Source organism: Apium graveolens, chromosome 8 (assembly GCF_009905375.1).
Source record: "Apium graveolens cultivar Ventura chromosome 8, ASM990537v1, whole genome shotgun sequence".
Classification (NCBI taxonomy): Eukaryota; Viridiplantae; Streptophyta; class Magnoliopsida; order Apiales; family Apiaceae; genus Apium; species Apium graveolens.
The window spans coordinates 9,089,419-9,105,535 of record NC_133654.1 but is presented as its reverse complement, the minus strand read 5'-3'; the positions used below and the strand labels follow the sequence as shown (position 1 = coordinate 9,105,535).

The following is a 16,117-nucleotide window of genomic DNA, read 5'->3' as shown; positions in this document are numbered from 1 at the left end:
CTAAAATTAGGATTACATTTTTATTAGATAAAAACATAAAACCCTAGGAGCCAAAGATGAGAGAGAGGAGAAAATAGATCAGTTCTTGGTGCTAGTACACGCCTCCTCCATGTCGGCTTTCGCATGGATACCTCTCCGGCGTAGATCGTTGAGGCGGGATACGTGGTGTTCGGTTAAATCTACGATCTCCTTTTGACAACCATAATCGTAAATCTCTTTAAGGTAAACATCTCATCCACGAATTAAATATTATTTTTCGCATGGATCATGTGGCGGGTTTCAGTTTTATTCTGTTTTTACGGTTTTAAATTATTTTTTCCGCTGTGTTGTTATACCCCGAAACCCACCGAGGTTTATAAGACTGATACGAGTGCAGTTTACTAGACACTTGGTCAGAATCAAGAGTTCCAATGAAAAGTAATTGCAGAAGAGTTTAGAAAAATTGTGAACAAGAGCGGCTCATTGTGAAATATTTTGAATTAGAGGGTGTTTTTTAGAATTTTATATCATTGAAAATTTATAATATTTTGAATGACCACCACAAACCGGGAATTAAAAATAAATTTATAATATATTATTTTTAACTTTTTTTATTTTATTTAAAAGCACATTTATAAGGCCACTACAAAAGGTAGTTTAATAAACTAGTTTAAGATACATGGGAAAAAGGTATGTTTTATAAAAGATAAATCAACACATATATATATATATGTATAAATTTAGTTGTTTAGTTATCAATAGAGGTAGATAATATATTTTTTAAAATTTTCTTGAAAATAAGAGTGGACTAAGTAGGTTAGACACAATATTAACATGAACTAGTATTATATTCAGTATATATAATTATGTAAGTGCTTACCAAATTTACACATTAATCTCATTATATAGTCTATATATATCAAAAAATAAAATATCACTACTATGTACTAACAATCAGTCTATCAAAAAAACACAACCTCATGTCTGCAATAATTTTTTAAGAAGAAACAATAGCAGCACTTCTTTGACATACAACCCCACAATCAACACACTCTTTAGGTCTTTCCAATTATTCCAATAAAAGTAGAACCTGCAAAATGTTTACAAAGAACATGGGAAAATACTAATTTTTAAATTAAGTTAAATAGGCACCCAAAAAATTATTTATAAAGTTAAATATTTTTTCAAAAGCCTGACAAGAATTTTCTAATTTTAACTACATTGTTTCTCGTAGAAGTGTGCATATTCTCAATTGTTTGGCGAATCTAATTCTCTTAAATAGATCTTCCAAGCTGAGAGTATGTTAGTGTTCATAATACAATTGTGACCTGACAAATGTTTTTATTTTGTTTCATGATTATGCTATGCAAGGTTAGGCTTTCAGCTGGTTTCACTTGACATACAAAAACAAAAAACTCAGTAGTTGGCCTAACAACTCAAAGATCCACTTCCTTCAGAAATGGTAATATCTTTGAGATTCAACATAATTATAATTTTTCTGTTGGCTAATTATATATTAAGAGATAAATCTACTTCCCTGAGCTACCTGTTAATTATGAAGCATCTAAAGGAACCTGACATTTCCAACCAATGTATTAGCTAACATGAATGATTTAACAGTTTTATTTAAAGCAGAGATAAATGATCAAGAAATGTCCACAATTCTAACTGCCTCATTTAGCAGGAGACCATGCAAGTGTCAGGTCTGGGTATTATGCTACGATCTTAAGAATTCCAAGTACAAAAGATGCAGAATACAAAATTGTAACCTAGCTGATATATGCAACAGATTCGGAATTTGATGTAGCTGATAGATGTAGAATGCAAAATACAAAAAAATGAATATAGAAAATAAAGAAAATGATCATACCTTCTCATTAAAAGTCTCAATTCCAGTCATGGTAGCAACTTGAACCATCCTCAACAACTTTGTCTGATTGATCTAAAACAAATTTAAAAAAGATACAATAATTTTCAATCAATTCATAATGTAAAAATAAATGATCAATAACATACCATTTTTAACATCCGGGAGCCAATATTTAACACACATAAAGTTTCAATCGATTCACAATGTATAGAGAAACGAGTGTCCGTGATCATTCTTCGACATTTACTAAAAGAATTCTCAGATGCAACTGAAGAAGTCGTTATAGCTAGTATATCTTGCGCCATCCGTGCAAGTATTGGAAATTTAGCACCATTAAGTTTTCTTATAGAGTGTCATATTCAGATTCGGTATCATCGAAAACCAACCTTCTTTCAAATATTCATCATACTTCTTCTTGTATTCTCCACTAAATTACTACTTGCCACAAAATCTTGGAAATCACCAAACCATTCCTCACCTAGTGAACTTATAGTTATTCCCCCACTTCCCGAACGAGTACTTTCCACAGGCCCACTAATTTATTCAAATTTCTCAGAATATTCATTAAAAATCTGTGATAAAAACTCATTTATCTCATCTATATAAAAATCAGCCCTGAAATCATACACACTCTTGTATGCATATGAGACAATTGCCATCTTATTTCTAGGATCGAGAATAACCGCAACCGTTAACAACTTATTGCATTCATCCGAATACTTGTTAAATTTAAGTTTCATTTTTGAACCCATCAAACAAATCTACTCATCACTAGGTTCAGCCCACAATTTGAATTATATCAATAAAATACAAATTGACAGTTGGATATTTAACGGCTGAATGCTTTTTTTGTTTTATCTGAAAAGATCTTTAAACACTCACATAATTTCTTCCCATTTTTCCACTTACTTTCACTCGAAAAATATTTATATTCAGAGTCTAATTCTTTTAGACGGTCAATAGCAGGACGAAGTTCTAGAGAAATAATAAGCATTTCATAAGTTGAGTTCCAAAGGGTTTCAACATCTAAGGCGATACGTCTCCTAGTGTTGAGTTTAGTTTGAGACAAGGAAATAGTGAACTTCTCGTGTCTTTGGGTAGAAGATCCAATATATTTTGGTATTTTTTTGAAATTTTCAATTAATTGATCTAGAAATTCTAACTCACTCTTCACAACCAAATTTAGAATGTGTGGCACACACCACATATGAAACATGTCTCTATTTTGAAATAGTACCTTTTTCTTCCATTTAACCAAGTCTTAATTGTCGAAAATATCCCCAAGTTATTAGAAGTATTATCAATAACAACCGAAGATAACTTATTGTTATTCTTCCACTTTAATATTCTCTTTTCAGCCATTCACTTAAATTAACACCATGATGTGGGTATGGAACTACAAGGAAGGCAATAATTCTTTTGTGCAAAATCCAAGCATCATCAATATAGGGACAAGTGACACAAAAGTAAGATCACTCTTAATACTCGGCTTTTCACCCATCAGTAGTAAGGCTAACTCTAGAATTCTGATTTTCAATTTTCTTACATACTCTCTTTCTCAGCCGTATACACAATTATCAAATAAGGTTTTATTATATTTTTAACTCTGTGCTTGTAAGAAGGCATTATGTAAGAAACCAAAAGGCGAAAGTACTCATATTTAGCCATTAAAAATGGCAGATCATGTTTAACAACCATTTAAGCATACAAATCTCTTTTTGTAGCTTGATCAAATTTATGAAGTCCTAATTTGGGTTGAGAATCGTCACTACTAACTTGTTTTCCTAAAAGGTTTTGAGACACTAGAACTTTTACTATTCTAATTTGACATTTTTCCGCGTGACTTTTTAAAATGAGTTGTTCCCTCTTTACCTGCCCTATTAAAAGGAGCATGATAGTATTTACAAATATCATCATTTTTCTGCAAATTTTCTTTGGTTTTAGTTGTCATACGATCAAAGTGCTCCCAAATAGCTAATGTCAATACTCTTGATTTCTTTGCCGCTGATTTTTCCTTTTTTTTGGCTAGCGTTAACTTCTTCTGAAATTATTATTGGTTCCAATCTAAAATTATTGTTTTCTAAATTATTTTGATAATCATAGAATAAATGATTTATCAACTGATTCTGTTTTGGATTAAAATTGAATTATGGTTTTGATTCAGTTTCTGATTTTATGGATACTTAGTTTGTTGTTAAATATCAAAGGTGGTATTAATTCAGATGATTGGTGTTGACTTCAGTATGGAATGTTGTTAGCATCAAAGTTCGTATTGATATTTAATTTGATATGACAACAAAATGAGTATTGATATCAAGAGTTCGGTTTTGAGTAAAGTTTGTGATTCAATTCATAATCATTGCTTGTTGTTATTGATGTTTACGATATTTCCGTAAACACTATTTTACGAGCTTTGCTCTCGTCAAGATTCAAAGTATTGCTGAAGCCTTTCGTTTGAAGAAATCAAAAAGAGTTTTACGATTCAACAATTATGATTTTAAATGTTCTGCTCTAATGCAGATATCGGTTTTATATCAAAATGACCTTATATATGTCATAATGATCTTGCTGAGCATTTCTTTCGCTCATACTTGTCTGTTTTCAAATTTAACCTCCAGTGAGGATTAGCTTGCGCTGTTTAGTTGCGTAATTCGAGGAAGCAAATAAAAAGCTTTTGGAAGGTAGTTGGTCCAGGGTTTGTAAATTAATGTAAGTTCTTTTATGTAAAGTTGTTTATATTATATTATATTATAGTTGTGTATTTTATTTGGGCCTAGTATACTTCATTTTGAAGTTATACTAGTGGGTTTAGTTTTGAATTGGATTTTGTTAAAAAGAGTTTTAAAAGAAAGTGAAAAATTATTGGTGAAATTTGGATTTCTTGTTTCTAGAACTGTAACCTTAAAAGATCTCCGAGTAGATTGGGGTCATAAATAATAATTATCTTCCGCTGACATTTATTTATTGATTTAACTGGTTAATTTGGATTGAAGTTTTATAGTGACGACCAAATCCTCTGACCCCGGATTTGGGGGCGTTACAACTTCCATTATTGGACCTATCCGATCTTTGAACATTTTGTTAATAAGTCTTTAGAATATTTCCCCAGCATTGTACAGTCCAAAAGGCATGGCTAAATATCAGTATATCCCCCTATTCATGATACATGCTATCTTCTCACAGTCAGATGGCTCCATCTTGATTTGGTTGAAAACGCTTGATGCATCTAAGAATGTCAAGACCATCCTGTTGTGGTTCTCGAATACTCCTCTTATCTGATTTATCAAAAATAAAACTGGTAGAGTACCACTGTTGACTCCTACTTGAGTAAATCGTATGTCTGTCTCTCTAGCCACCCTTTTAGCTTGTGAGTACGTCGATCCACACATTTCAGAACCACCTGCAATAAAATTAATTACTTTATAATGTGGTGGCGGTGGTGGTTGTCTCATTGGCGTTATGTCGTCTCTATTGGGTGACCCTTCTGTCCTGGCGTAAGCTGTTTTCTTGGATGTCATGAACTCAGTTACGTACCCTTTCTTGGTTAAAAAACTGTAGCTCCTTTCGTAAAGCCACACATTCATAATCTTTCACTACACCATAAATGGCCTACAGCAACACCAAGAAAATGTTACAACAAGCCCAAAAAAGTGTTACCACAGCCAGAAAAAGGCCTAAGGTAACATAAAAATTAAGTTGCTTTTTTTCGAGTTACCTTTGGCCCCTAAGGTAACATGACTTTTGCCCTGGTGTAACATTCACTTTTGTGTTACAATAGCCGTCAAAGGTAACATTAATCTATGTCTATAGTATCACAATATGTACGTTACCTTTGAACTCAGAATTTTCAAAAAAAATGGGGCCCACCAGTGGGGCCCACAGTGGTGACGTGGCATGTAGGTTCCGTAGTGGTGACGTGGCATGTGGGTCCCACAGTGGTAGCATCAAATTTGTACCTGGGGTAACACTTTGAACAACCTACTCTAACACTTTATGAAGCTACTGTAACAATTTACCAGGAAGAAAAATGAAAAACTAATATTATAAAGTGTAAAATCGACTGCAAAATTTGAAAATATATTATATTAATCTAATACATTCCAAATTTCATAATCTCAACTACATTCATAACCAGTTTACCATCTACTTAAATCATAATAAATTTAACCAATACAACCAACTAATCTACATCCCAAAACTTAATCCACTTCCTGCTAGTAGCTGCCGAGAACTTGACACGTATGCATTCATCAACAAATATATAGTTGTTACAGCTGAAATGAGAAAGAAACAAAGGTTAGGTCATACAATACCCTATATATATACCCCATGCAAAAGTATTGTACTTCTATATTCTATAACAACTACTATTTTACATACCTGATGCATATATACATACAACAATGCCTGCAAACTCAATGATGCCAATGTATCTCTCCATCTAGCTAGCATTTTTTGCTGCATCAACATGAACAACAGCAGTATTATCTAAAAGAATGATAAGAATCAAGTACTAAAAAATAATCAAGTATGGTTCTTTACTACTTTAAGAGTAAAACATACTATGCATAATACTAACAAACCCGTGTGGAGATCAAGTAATGACCACCAGTTCTAAGATAGGATCGAGCATTCATAGCAATATAATTCACAGTTGATGCAGGGGGGACCTATCAACACTAGTGCTTTTGTTGCAGAATACACAGTTGATATGCTACCTTCTAGAACATGAGATTTGACTAGCATATTGCAAGTATTAATACAGAGGATATGCTACCTTCTAAAACATGAGATTGAAGAGAGTTAATTGCTTAAGAAAACATAGAACATCATTTGTTTAGCATGGACATCCTGGTAGGCTTAGATAATCATGTAAAATTAAGCCTGGAACAAAAGTAAAACTATTTTTTCATATAGCTTGGAATTATTAATGTGTAGCAATCATGTCCGCAACCAACTAATCTAAACTACACTTAGATTAGAATTAATAAATGAAGTGATCAAATCGATCCATAATCATTGGTTTACCCATGTTAGTCAGCAGTCAAACTCCTATTTAGGATTTACATTTAATGATAAGCAGGTAGGCTAATCATATAGATGCAAAAGAGGAAATTAAAAAAAATTGAAAATTACCAGCATCAAATATGAGCCCTGGATCTAAAGGAGCTCTAGGATTTACATGGCCACTTCCATAATCAAAAGGTGTAGCTGGGACAAGCGACACAGTCTCAGATCCAGAATATTGTTGGGCTTGAAGAGGCGTCCCCCTGTCAAGTGTAATTAATGTCGTCATTAATGCTGATTTAATGGAAGCACGACTCTCGTGAAAGTGTTCCTATTTTACCAGAGCAGCAATTCCTGCTATATGTGGTGCATCCATGCTAGTCCCGGATATCATGGCAAATCCTGCACCTACTCCATGGAAAATAGTTCTTTGAGTTGGTTTCGTCATGCATGATGTTACCTGCTTAACTCCAATATTCATATACAGTATTATCTTATGATGTATCTTTGTATAGCTTCAATTACACATCTCAATTTGTAACCAAGACATGGAGAACTATATTATAAAGATGTGGAGTAATTTGTTCTAAATGCACTTCTAATGGGTGGAACTAGCTAGAGAAGAATTCACAGTGCTTCTGTTGGAAGCAGGCGATGCAGCAACATTAGTGCTTCTATTGCAGAATACATAGTTGATGCAGGGGGAACCAATCAACAAGAAAAAAAGGTAATGTACCTCTTTTACCTTGTGTGTGTCAAGTAGACATCAGATGCCTATTGTTGCTGCTGATATCACTCGTGGCTGAATGAATAAAGACTTCATATTTTCTAGCTTATGTTCTTTATGTTTGTCATATATTACCTATGTGGTATAAAGTATGAACTAACGTCTATATAGGATATCCTCTAAGACTTATAATAGCGCAGACATACAGCTCTAAGATGGAGTTACTGGCTACTATATGTCAGTACTTGTTAAAGGATCGTGTCTTTTGGTGGTACAGTTGTGTGGAAAGTTAAAAAAATGCAGTCTGCTTGCCCTTTTTTCGTTACTGTAACCAATTAATCAGTAAGCATGGTTTATGATGGACAAATTAGTATTGCCTAATAATTTAGGATTTTTATCCTTTTGGAGTACGAGTACCCTAAATCTAAACAAAACATGATTGGAGACATTGGGCAATATCAACATCTCCTAATGGCCTGTCAATACAGTTACCTACTTCATTTAGTATGCTACTGATATTTTCCATGAAATTCTAATGGCCTGTCAATACAGTTACCTACTTCATGGACTTGACAAAAACATGGTTTAACAGAGCACATCAATGGGCTCAGGGGGAACCCAAACCCATTCCAGCACATCAAAAGGAAAAAAACACAGAAATAATTTGGTTTGCATGACTACAATAGAACTTGAATGGGAATTGTGTATATCTCTACAACCACCAACATTGCGACAAAACCGATCTCTAAATAGGAACAACTAACAGAGGAGAACAAACAAATTGAATTGGTATGCAAGGAGCATAATCATACCGATAAACCAGATTTTTTTCACTCGCAACAAGAGTACAAGAGTACTCGAAACCTGATCATGACATAAGAGTAAATATGACTATAAATGGTGTAGAATATATTTAATATTAAATAAAAAGAGACTGATATTTGACATCGTAATTAGAATATGTAGGACCAAACAGAGAATCAAATCATTTCAGGACATAACACTTGGAAAGAACTTTGAAAAACATATTACCATACTTCCTAGCAAACACATAAACTACAATATACCTTAAAAAACTCCCTACTTTGAGCAAGGAGAGCAGGGTCCTGCCCTTTTGATTTCAGCAAGTCCAATACCATGGAGGTGGTAGAGGCATCCGCTGCGAAACCATGAGCAACTAGATTCAGATACCTATAATCTAATACAACTGCTACTATATACTAGCATTGCCAATCACTACAACAAGAAAAAACTGGATGAAATTTATCAGATTACGACTATAAAAAGGACTAGGACCGTAACCAAAACTGGTGGAAATCGGGATTTAAACTACAAATTGTTTAAAAATAGTAGGGCAACCCTCAACCGGAGACATTTGAAAATGCTCAGTCCACCTTAAATAAATTCAGCACACCATCAATCAGTTAAATGAAAACAAGCAAAAAATACAACAATTCAACCATATTTAAAAATGCCGAAAAGCAGCAACGCTAGTTACAAACAAAAATCCTAAACTCTCACCCCGTAAATGAACCGTTGAGATAAACACTTCTGCCTCCATTAGGCCACACAAATCTTGTCGGTATAAGCACAGTCCCAGTAGCAGCAACACCACTTCAAATTCTCCACGATGGTTTGTTCCAGCAATAAGAAGACCGATATCAAGGGTTATAACCTGAATATAAAGACATATAACTCTCAGAAAGAGTCCCGAACACACAAAATACGAAACCAGTATCGAGTAAACCCTCCCAAAATACACAAAAATACACATGTAAATTGACATTCGGAACTAAATTAGAGAATTTCCTTGAGCACTTTGTCAGTGAGTGGTTGTAAGCGAAACGAGACGATGGAGAAGATGTGGAACTCTGTCGCTAGAATCTCTCAGCACCACTTAGCATTTCAGACCACCAATCTCCATAAACATCTACAAACAAATAAATAAATAAAAAAACAATAACACACAAAAACCCTAATTGTAAGACCCAATTTGGAAAAATACCCTAATTGAGAAACCCGATTGCAGAAGAAGAACCGATTATAAAACAAGAAGACCCGATATTAATGAAGCCCCAAAACCAATTGTGTTGAGAAACAAGAAGACCCGGTTGACTCCTTCTGTAGTGAAGCCCCAAATCCTAGCTAATTTATAATTCAGTTCAATTGAAAACTGAGAGATATCGAGACAAAGATATGTTTAGACTGATAGAAACCCTAGCTCGAGTCCAATTAGTGACCGGGAGAGAGAGAATGAGAGAGTGAGATAGAATGAGGGAGAATAAGAGAGAATGAGAGGGAAATAAGAATATGTCTGAAATTTTACTGATTCTCCGAAAATTTTGAGCCCGCCTGATTGAAATCCCAGCTAATTTCATTTCTTTTTTTTAATAAATTTTAAATTTTAATAGTGTTTAAATTTTTTATTGATAAAAAATTATCAATTAATAATCAATATAGTTTATAAAAAAAATTAAAAAAATATATTTTATCAATCTTAACTAATATTAATATTTTTTCTTAATTATATTATAAAAATTGATTAATTTTCATGTCAAATAATTATATATATTTAGTTGTTTGTAAAATGTACTACTTTTTTATCCATTAACACTCTATTGTAACATAAATTCCTACATGTTACTCGTATGTAACACTTTGAATCTATAGTAACATATTATAAAGGCTATGGTAACATCAAAATTACTACGTTACGGTTGGCTAAGATGAGCATACCTAAGGTAACATAATTTTGTAACATGCATGATTAAACCATTGCGATAGGCAATCTATGGTGTAGTGTTTGTGTCCATAATCTCTACGGTAGTCACACCATAATTTGGAGTCTAGATTCACCTTGGGCTTGTTGTTCTTCATTGGTCATTTAACTAAATCTGCCAGGTTGGTGAACTCCTTCTTCATGGATGATGGTGTATCTTGAAACCGTAGGTGTTATATGTTGGTAGAAAATTAGGGTCCTTTCTTCAATCCACACGTTCCTCCTTTCTCCAATCATTGTGTTCTCGTGTCATGTTGACATAGACCTCTTCCTTAGAAGGTCTCGAATAAGATTTGTATTCCCTAGACCTTGATGTTGTGATCTTTCTCGAAGGTCTATAATATTTCTCATCATCTTCTCTCCTATCCTCCTCTAGTCTTACTTGAGCCATAGCCTTTGCATGTACATCATTCATAGTTTTATATGGGTACTTTGTCATTTCTTCATAGAGTGGGGACTCCCTTTCCAAGCCTTTTCTAAACGCCTCAATAGCTGTAGGGACGTCACAGTTGGTAATAGTCACCTTTTCCCTGTTGAATCATGTCAGGTAATCGCGTAGTGGCTCTCTATGACGTTGCACAATCTTGTATAAGTAGTTTTCTCAAACACCCTGATGCTAGCAAATTACATGTTAAATGTATCTTCCATGTTTACAAATGTCTTGACTGTGTGGAAGATTGACAAACCATTGTAAGGATGATCCTGACAGCGTCGAGCCAAATCCCTTACACATGCAAGTCTCTTTTAGATCACGTGTGATATGTACTGTAAACATTTGTCGTTTATATTGTGCTATATGTTCCAATGGATCACTTGTGCCATCATATGGCCTCATTCGGGGCACGGTAAAACATTTTGGTATCTTTACCAAAGCGATGTTGTCATGAAAGGGCGAATCAACATAATTTATAGGGATTGCTTTCTCCAATGGGTTGGGGACGCCCAGGATCCTTTCGATTAACTCCCTTACCTCTTGCAACTCTCTTTTAAACTCCTCAGGGATATGAGTTCGAGACTTTGTACTCTTGTGTCGTGACTTTTTCTATTCATGATCCTCGTCCCTTTCTTCACGATCATCATAACGTCGTTCATCACGCTGTCTCTCCATATCATTGTCATTGTTCGTTATATTTTCCATGTCCTCTACCTCGATAATATCATCAGTATTCCTCGCTGGCTCCTCGTGCTGATCCCACTCTTTAGCATCATCCACGTTCAAACGTCTGACCACACTCGAAATCGTCTTTTTCGTGGCTGTTTTAGTCTTTGATTTGGCTGTAGTGATTTCTTTCTTCAATGCTTCATTTTCAGAGCGTATCTTCTCCATCTGATCTTGTAGTTTCTTTAACGTTGCAGCCATTTCTTTGTTGCTTTCTGTTTCAGCTCCTTGATTAGTAACTTGTTCTTCCAAATCGTTGCCTGCCATCATGATGAACCAACCGAATCCTTAGTAAGTTTCCCAAAGACGACGCCAATTATTTTTACCAAATTAAGTAGGTTAAATGCTATGGACTATTTAGATCGATTTATACAATGTAACTAAACTATTTAGAACGTATGTAAATGACACAAGAGATTGTTGACGCGAAAAACCCGTAAATAGGAAAAATTCGCTGGTGGGATTGTGTATCCAACCTAATGAACTCCGCTATGATATGATATTGATTACAAGATATAAATCAAGCTAAATCCATGTTCATAACACATAGTTTGCTAAAGTGTGTGATGGCAATGTATCTTGCTACAAGGATGTCAAAGCTTCTGTGTTTTTCTAGTGCTCGTGTATGTATCTCTACCGACTGAGAATTCTCCTCGTACTCATGTGTTTGTGTGTTGTTTTCTATCTCTCGGGTGTTTTCTTTTGTATCCCCTTTCATCTTCAAACTCTCTTTCCTTATCCTCTTGGTTGTTCCACCTTTTTCTCAAACTTCCCCCCCTTTTCTCTCATCTTTTGAATCATGGTTGTAGATTAGGTCTTGGAGCTTAACTACAATTTCTATAAACTCGGCTTGTTGCTGACTGAATCTTTTGTTCTGTTTCATTGGCTTTCTATGCTCAATTCTGCTCAAGACGTCTCCTTAACCTTCGTGTCTCGACTCGTCCATTGTAGTCTTTGTTGTCATTGCCTTCGATCACGTCTTATCATAACGGAAAATCCGGATACAACAAAGTACACCCTGTATTTCAGTAGCTTACATTTGTGCCCCGCTTGATGAATGTGGAATGCTTCACAAGGGGTCTTCTGCTGATTATCTTAATACCAAGAGCCTTTGGTCTTCAAACTTGTAAAAAACAGGATTCAAACTGCAAGGTGTCAATTGGCACCAAGCCATCGAGGATAGGGAAAATGTCACGTCTCAACAGGCCCGCTCAAATTTATTGCACTTGAAACTGCGTTGTCCTTCAGAGTCAGATTCAACAAGATGAAATAAGAAACACATTTTGATAGTAAGGCATGAAACAGTTACCAACCTATCTGAGTCTCTCTGTTAAGACTTTGTTTCTGCTCACATTAGAAAAATGCATTTCGTCCATATTGCTTTATAAGCTCCAATTGCTATATTCATCACTAGATCTTTATACCAAATCGCTAATTTAAAAAAACCTATACATGTTTAACTCAGTACTTAAATCGTAAAGCGATTAAAAGGGGAATAAATCAGAAAGAAGATAAGAAGATTCAAGTTTTAATGCAACTTTTTCAACAAAAGGTTCCATAGTAAGAATACAAATCTGATTACAAATTATTTCATACAAACATACATCATTTAAAATGATCCACATTTAGATTTTCATATAAGCATCCATAGTACTAACATTGTATAATACAGACATTTATAACTTCAAGAGACAACGTGCATTACTAGTCATCACAAGAACTGGATGATCGGACTTCATCTCCTTGGATCTCACATGTGTCGAGCCATAGTATTAAGAAACGCCGGATCTGTCATAAAGACTCTCAGAATTAATACTTGCAATCTACAGTGGTTTAACAAGTTGAATTTGTTTTTACCACGAGCCTTGTACTAAATTTAACTGATGCCAGAAGTGTCGCTTCCATGAGGAACACGGAAAGATTGGCTCCAACCGGTCAGGAGTAAAGGAAAGGAGCATGGGTGAAATTCAAAAATATAATTATTATTTGCAATTGAAAGAGGTCTTGCATCCATTTACTTGTATATTTGTAACCATAAACTATGACAGCTGCTGAACATTTTCCATGTTACCAGTAGAATAAATGCCAGAGAAATGGCAATGTCTGATTAATTTTATTGTATAAACCACTAAGATACACCCCAGAGTTGATCAACATATATGTAATAGAAGAAAAATCATTTGAATTATAAAGGTCAAGTTTCAACTTACACGAATCATGGTGGTTAATGTGGTGAAGTATTTGCCAGAAGACTCAAAACTCAAAGATCCCCCTGAATAGTTCAGTCACAAAGTTTGCGATCACAGAGAAGATTGATTCTACACATTTGATATGCAAAATTAGTAATTAATGACTGTCATTAACCAGAACCAAATGGAGTATACTCCAAACGTCATGGATAGCCAACAGATCACTATAAGAACTTATAAGTGCTCTTATCCTCTTAACAGAGAGTAAAGAATCCATTGAGTTAATTCAAGAACATTAATATCATAAAGGAAGTAAAACAGGTGCTATCAGTAATTAATGCAGAACATTGTAATAATAAGTTAAAGTGATGCAACAGCAAGTTTAAATGAAATGATCAAGAAGGAAAGAACACTTAAAATTGGATACTCGTATAGTTTACAAGACAAGTTCAAAATACAAGCTTTAACAAGTTCCAAAATAGTACAAGGAAATTGCAAAAACAAGTTGCTGATAGCTAGGACTAAATGATATGGAATTGACTTAAAAAATTCAGCATTGGAGTTAAAGATATAGGATTGAGTAGGATTGATTACCTTCATTACTTTCTGTATCGTCGTGGACAACCTTTTTCTCTCCTATATGCTGATTCTCCTTATCACTTGCACCGCAATCAAGATGAACGAGACTTTCAACACAGACGTCTGAGCCAAAGTAGTCAGGCAAACCCCTAATCTTTATCTCTCGTCCTTCCTCTCCCTTGACTAGATCATACCATAACAACTTCATGCGGTTATCCAAAAGTACATTCTTACCACGCTTTGCATATGCCAATGGCTTACAAAATTTACTTGGATAATCAAAGGAGAGTAATTTTGTCCATGAATACTGTTCTTTGTCTACTTCGTGGAGTATCCATGTGTCTGAAAAGCCCACCGAGTCCTCTTCACCTCCAAGGACAAAAGAGCAGTGAGCCCAAAGAGATTCTTCCAACGACCCAATTGTAATTTCAACCTCAGAACTAATATCTTCATATAGGGGCATTGGTATAATCCTATACTCTTCGGTTGCAAGATCAAATGCAACAATTAAGCTGCGGAAATTAGAATCAACACTTCGCTCCACACAAGTCCAGTATAAGGAACCACCAACATATGCACCATAACATCCACTTTTACAAACAAAATACGGAAAGTCTCCTATTTTTCTCCATATATTTGATTTCAAACTAAAAACATAAGCTTCCTTAACAATTTCCTCACCATTTAGTACTGCTGTAATATCCAACTGAAAAGACATCACAACTTTGTAATCATCATTGAAATGATCATACCCAAAGCCAAAATTATATTTAATATTCCCATTTGGATTCTGAGGAGTACTTGCACGAGGATGAATCAGGTCAATATAAGTACGAATAGTTGGATTCCAAAAGGTTATATGTTCATATCCATCGTACAATAAGACTACACCATTACAGGTGCCAATAAATTTACTGAAAAAATCCCAGTCCATAGGACATTTTAGTACAGAATGTAAGAGTGTATCAATATCAACACGATGCATACCTGCATCACTGCCAACAGAAGCCATTCCTATGCTCCTGCAAAGTATGATAAGATTAGAGCGAGTTCTCATGGAATTACACCAATGCAGGTTGGCAAAGTATCGACTGTCGATCAAATCACAATAGGCTTTCGAAACTGAGCGATAGCACAACAGTTTTTTGGTAGGTAAGTGAGCGAAAATGCATACCACTACGTCAAAGGGAGCATCAAAGAACATCTCCTTTGACATTTTTAAGGGGTTATAAGGATGAAGATGGGAAAAATGAAGAGTTGAAAGGATGAATATGAAACTACGTGTAAGTTGGCTACGTGTAAGTTGGGCAGGACTACGTGTAACAAGCACAATACTTTAGCATCAATAAAAGAGATGAACATCCTCATCCCTTTGCATACAATGTCAATATGTAACGTATGCATTCTCCTATATGCATCCTCATCTTGAAAGGAAAAAAGCAAAGGGAGGGGTTAAAGGGAGGGGTTAGGCATGCCTCTCATTTGGGGTTCTGGGGTTTGGGCCGTTCTCGACACTAGCTATCATTTGTTCTTGGCACCTGCTATCTCTAGTTATTGTTCTCAACACTTTGCTACTCTCTTTTTTTTTTATGAATTTTATGGTATGTTTTGTGATGAAAAAGTATTAAGTTGTATTTATAAAATTAATATTTCTATTACTAGTTTAATTAATTTAGAATAAACAAATAATGTATTTTGGTATTGTAATTTAATTATTTTATATTAACTTTTAGCTTGTGACATTCTAGTTTGAATTTTGGGATTATTCAAGATTATGTACATTGATAATTTCAATTTATAAAATGAATTTGATTTATTAGTTGATTGT

The 16,117-nt window shown here is 34.6% G+C and overlaps 1 protein-coding gene across 6 annotated transcripts in view; it reads right to left on the bottom strand.

Moving 5' to 3' along the window:
* Positions 1 to 15,560, bottom strand: part of LOC141676955 (F-box protein CPR1-like) — a 48,875-nt gene extending 33,315 nt beyond the window's left edge. The window contains exons 1-4 of one of the 6 annotated variants that reach the window (XR_012557255.1): positions 14,305 to 15,560; positions 13,732 to 13,839; positions 12,835 to 12,967; positions 12,081 to 12,753 (exon numbers count right to left, since the gene is read on the bottom strand). Coding sequence is in view for 5 of the 6 variants with exons in the window: in XM_074482670.1 (XP_074338771.1) it covers positions 13,775 to 13,839; positions 14,305 to 15,505 (1,266 nt within the window). In the remaining variant the exon portion in view is untranslated. Of the gene's footprint in view, positions 1 to 12,080; positions 12,764 to 12,834; positions 12,968 to 13,105; positions 13,310 to 13,731; positions 13,840 to 14,304 lie in introns of those variants that run through there. The other 5 variants (XM_074482669.1, XM_074482668.1, XM_074482670.1 and 2 more) reach the window with 5 other exon arrangements.
* Between the last annotated feature and the right edge of the window lie 557 nt (positions 15,561 to 16,117).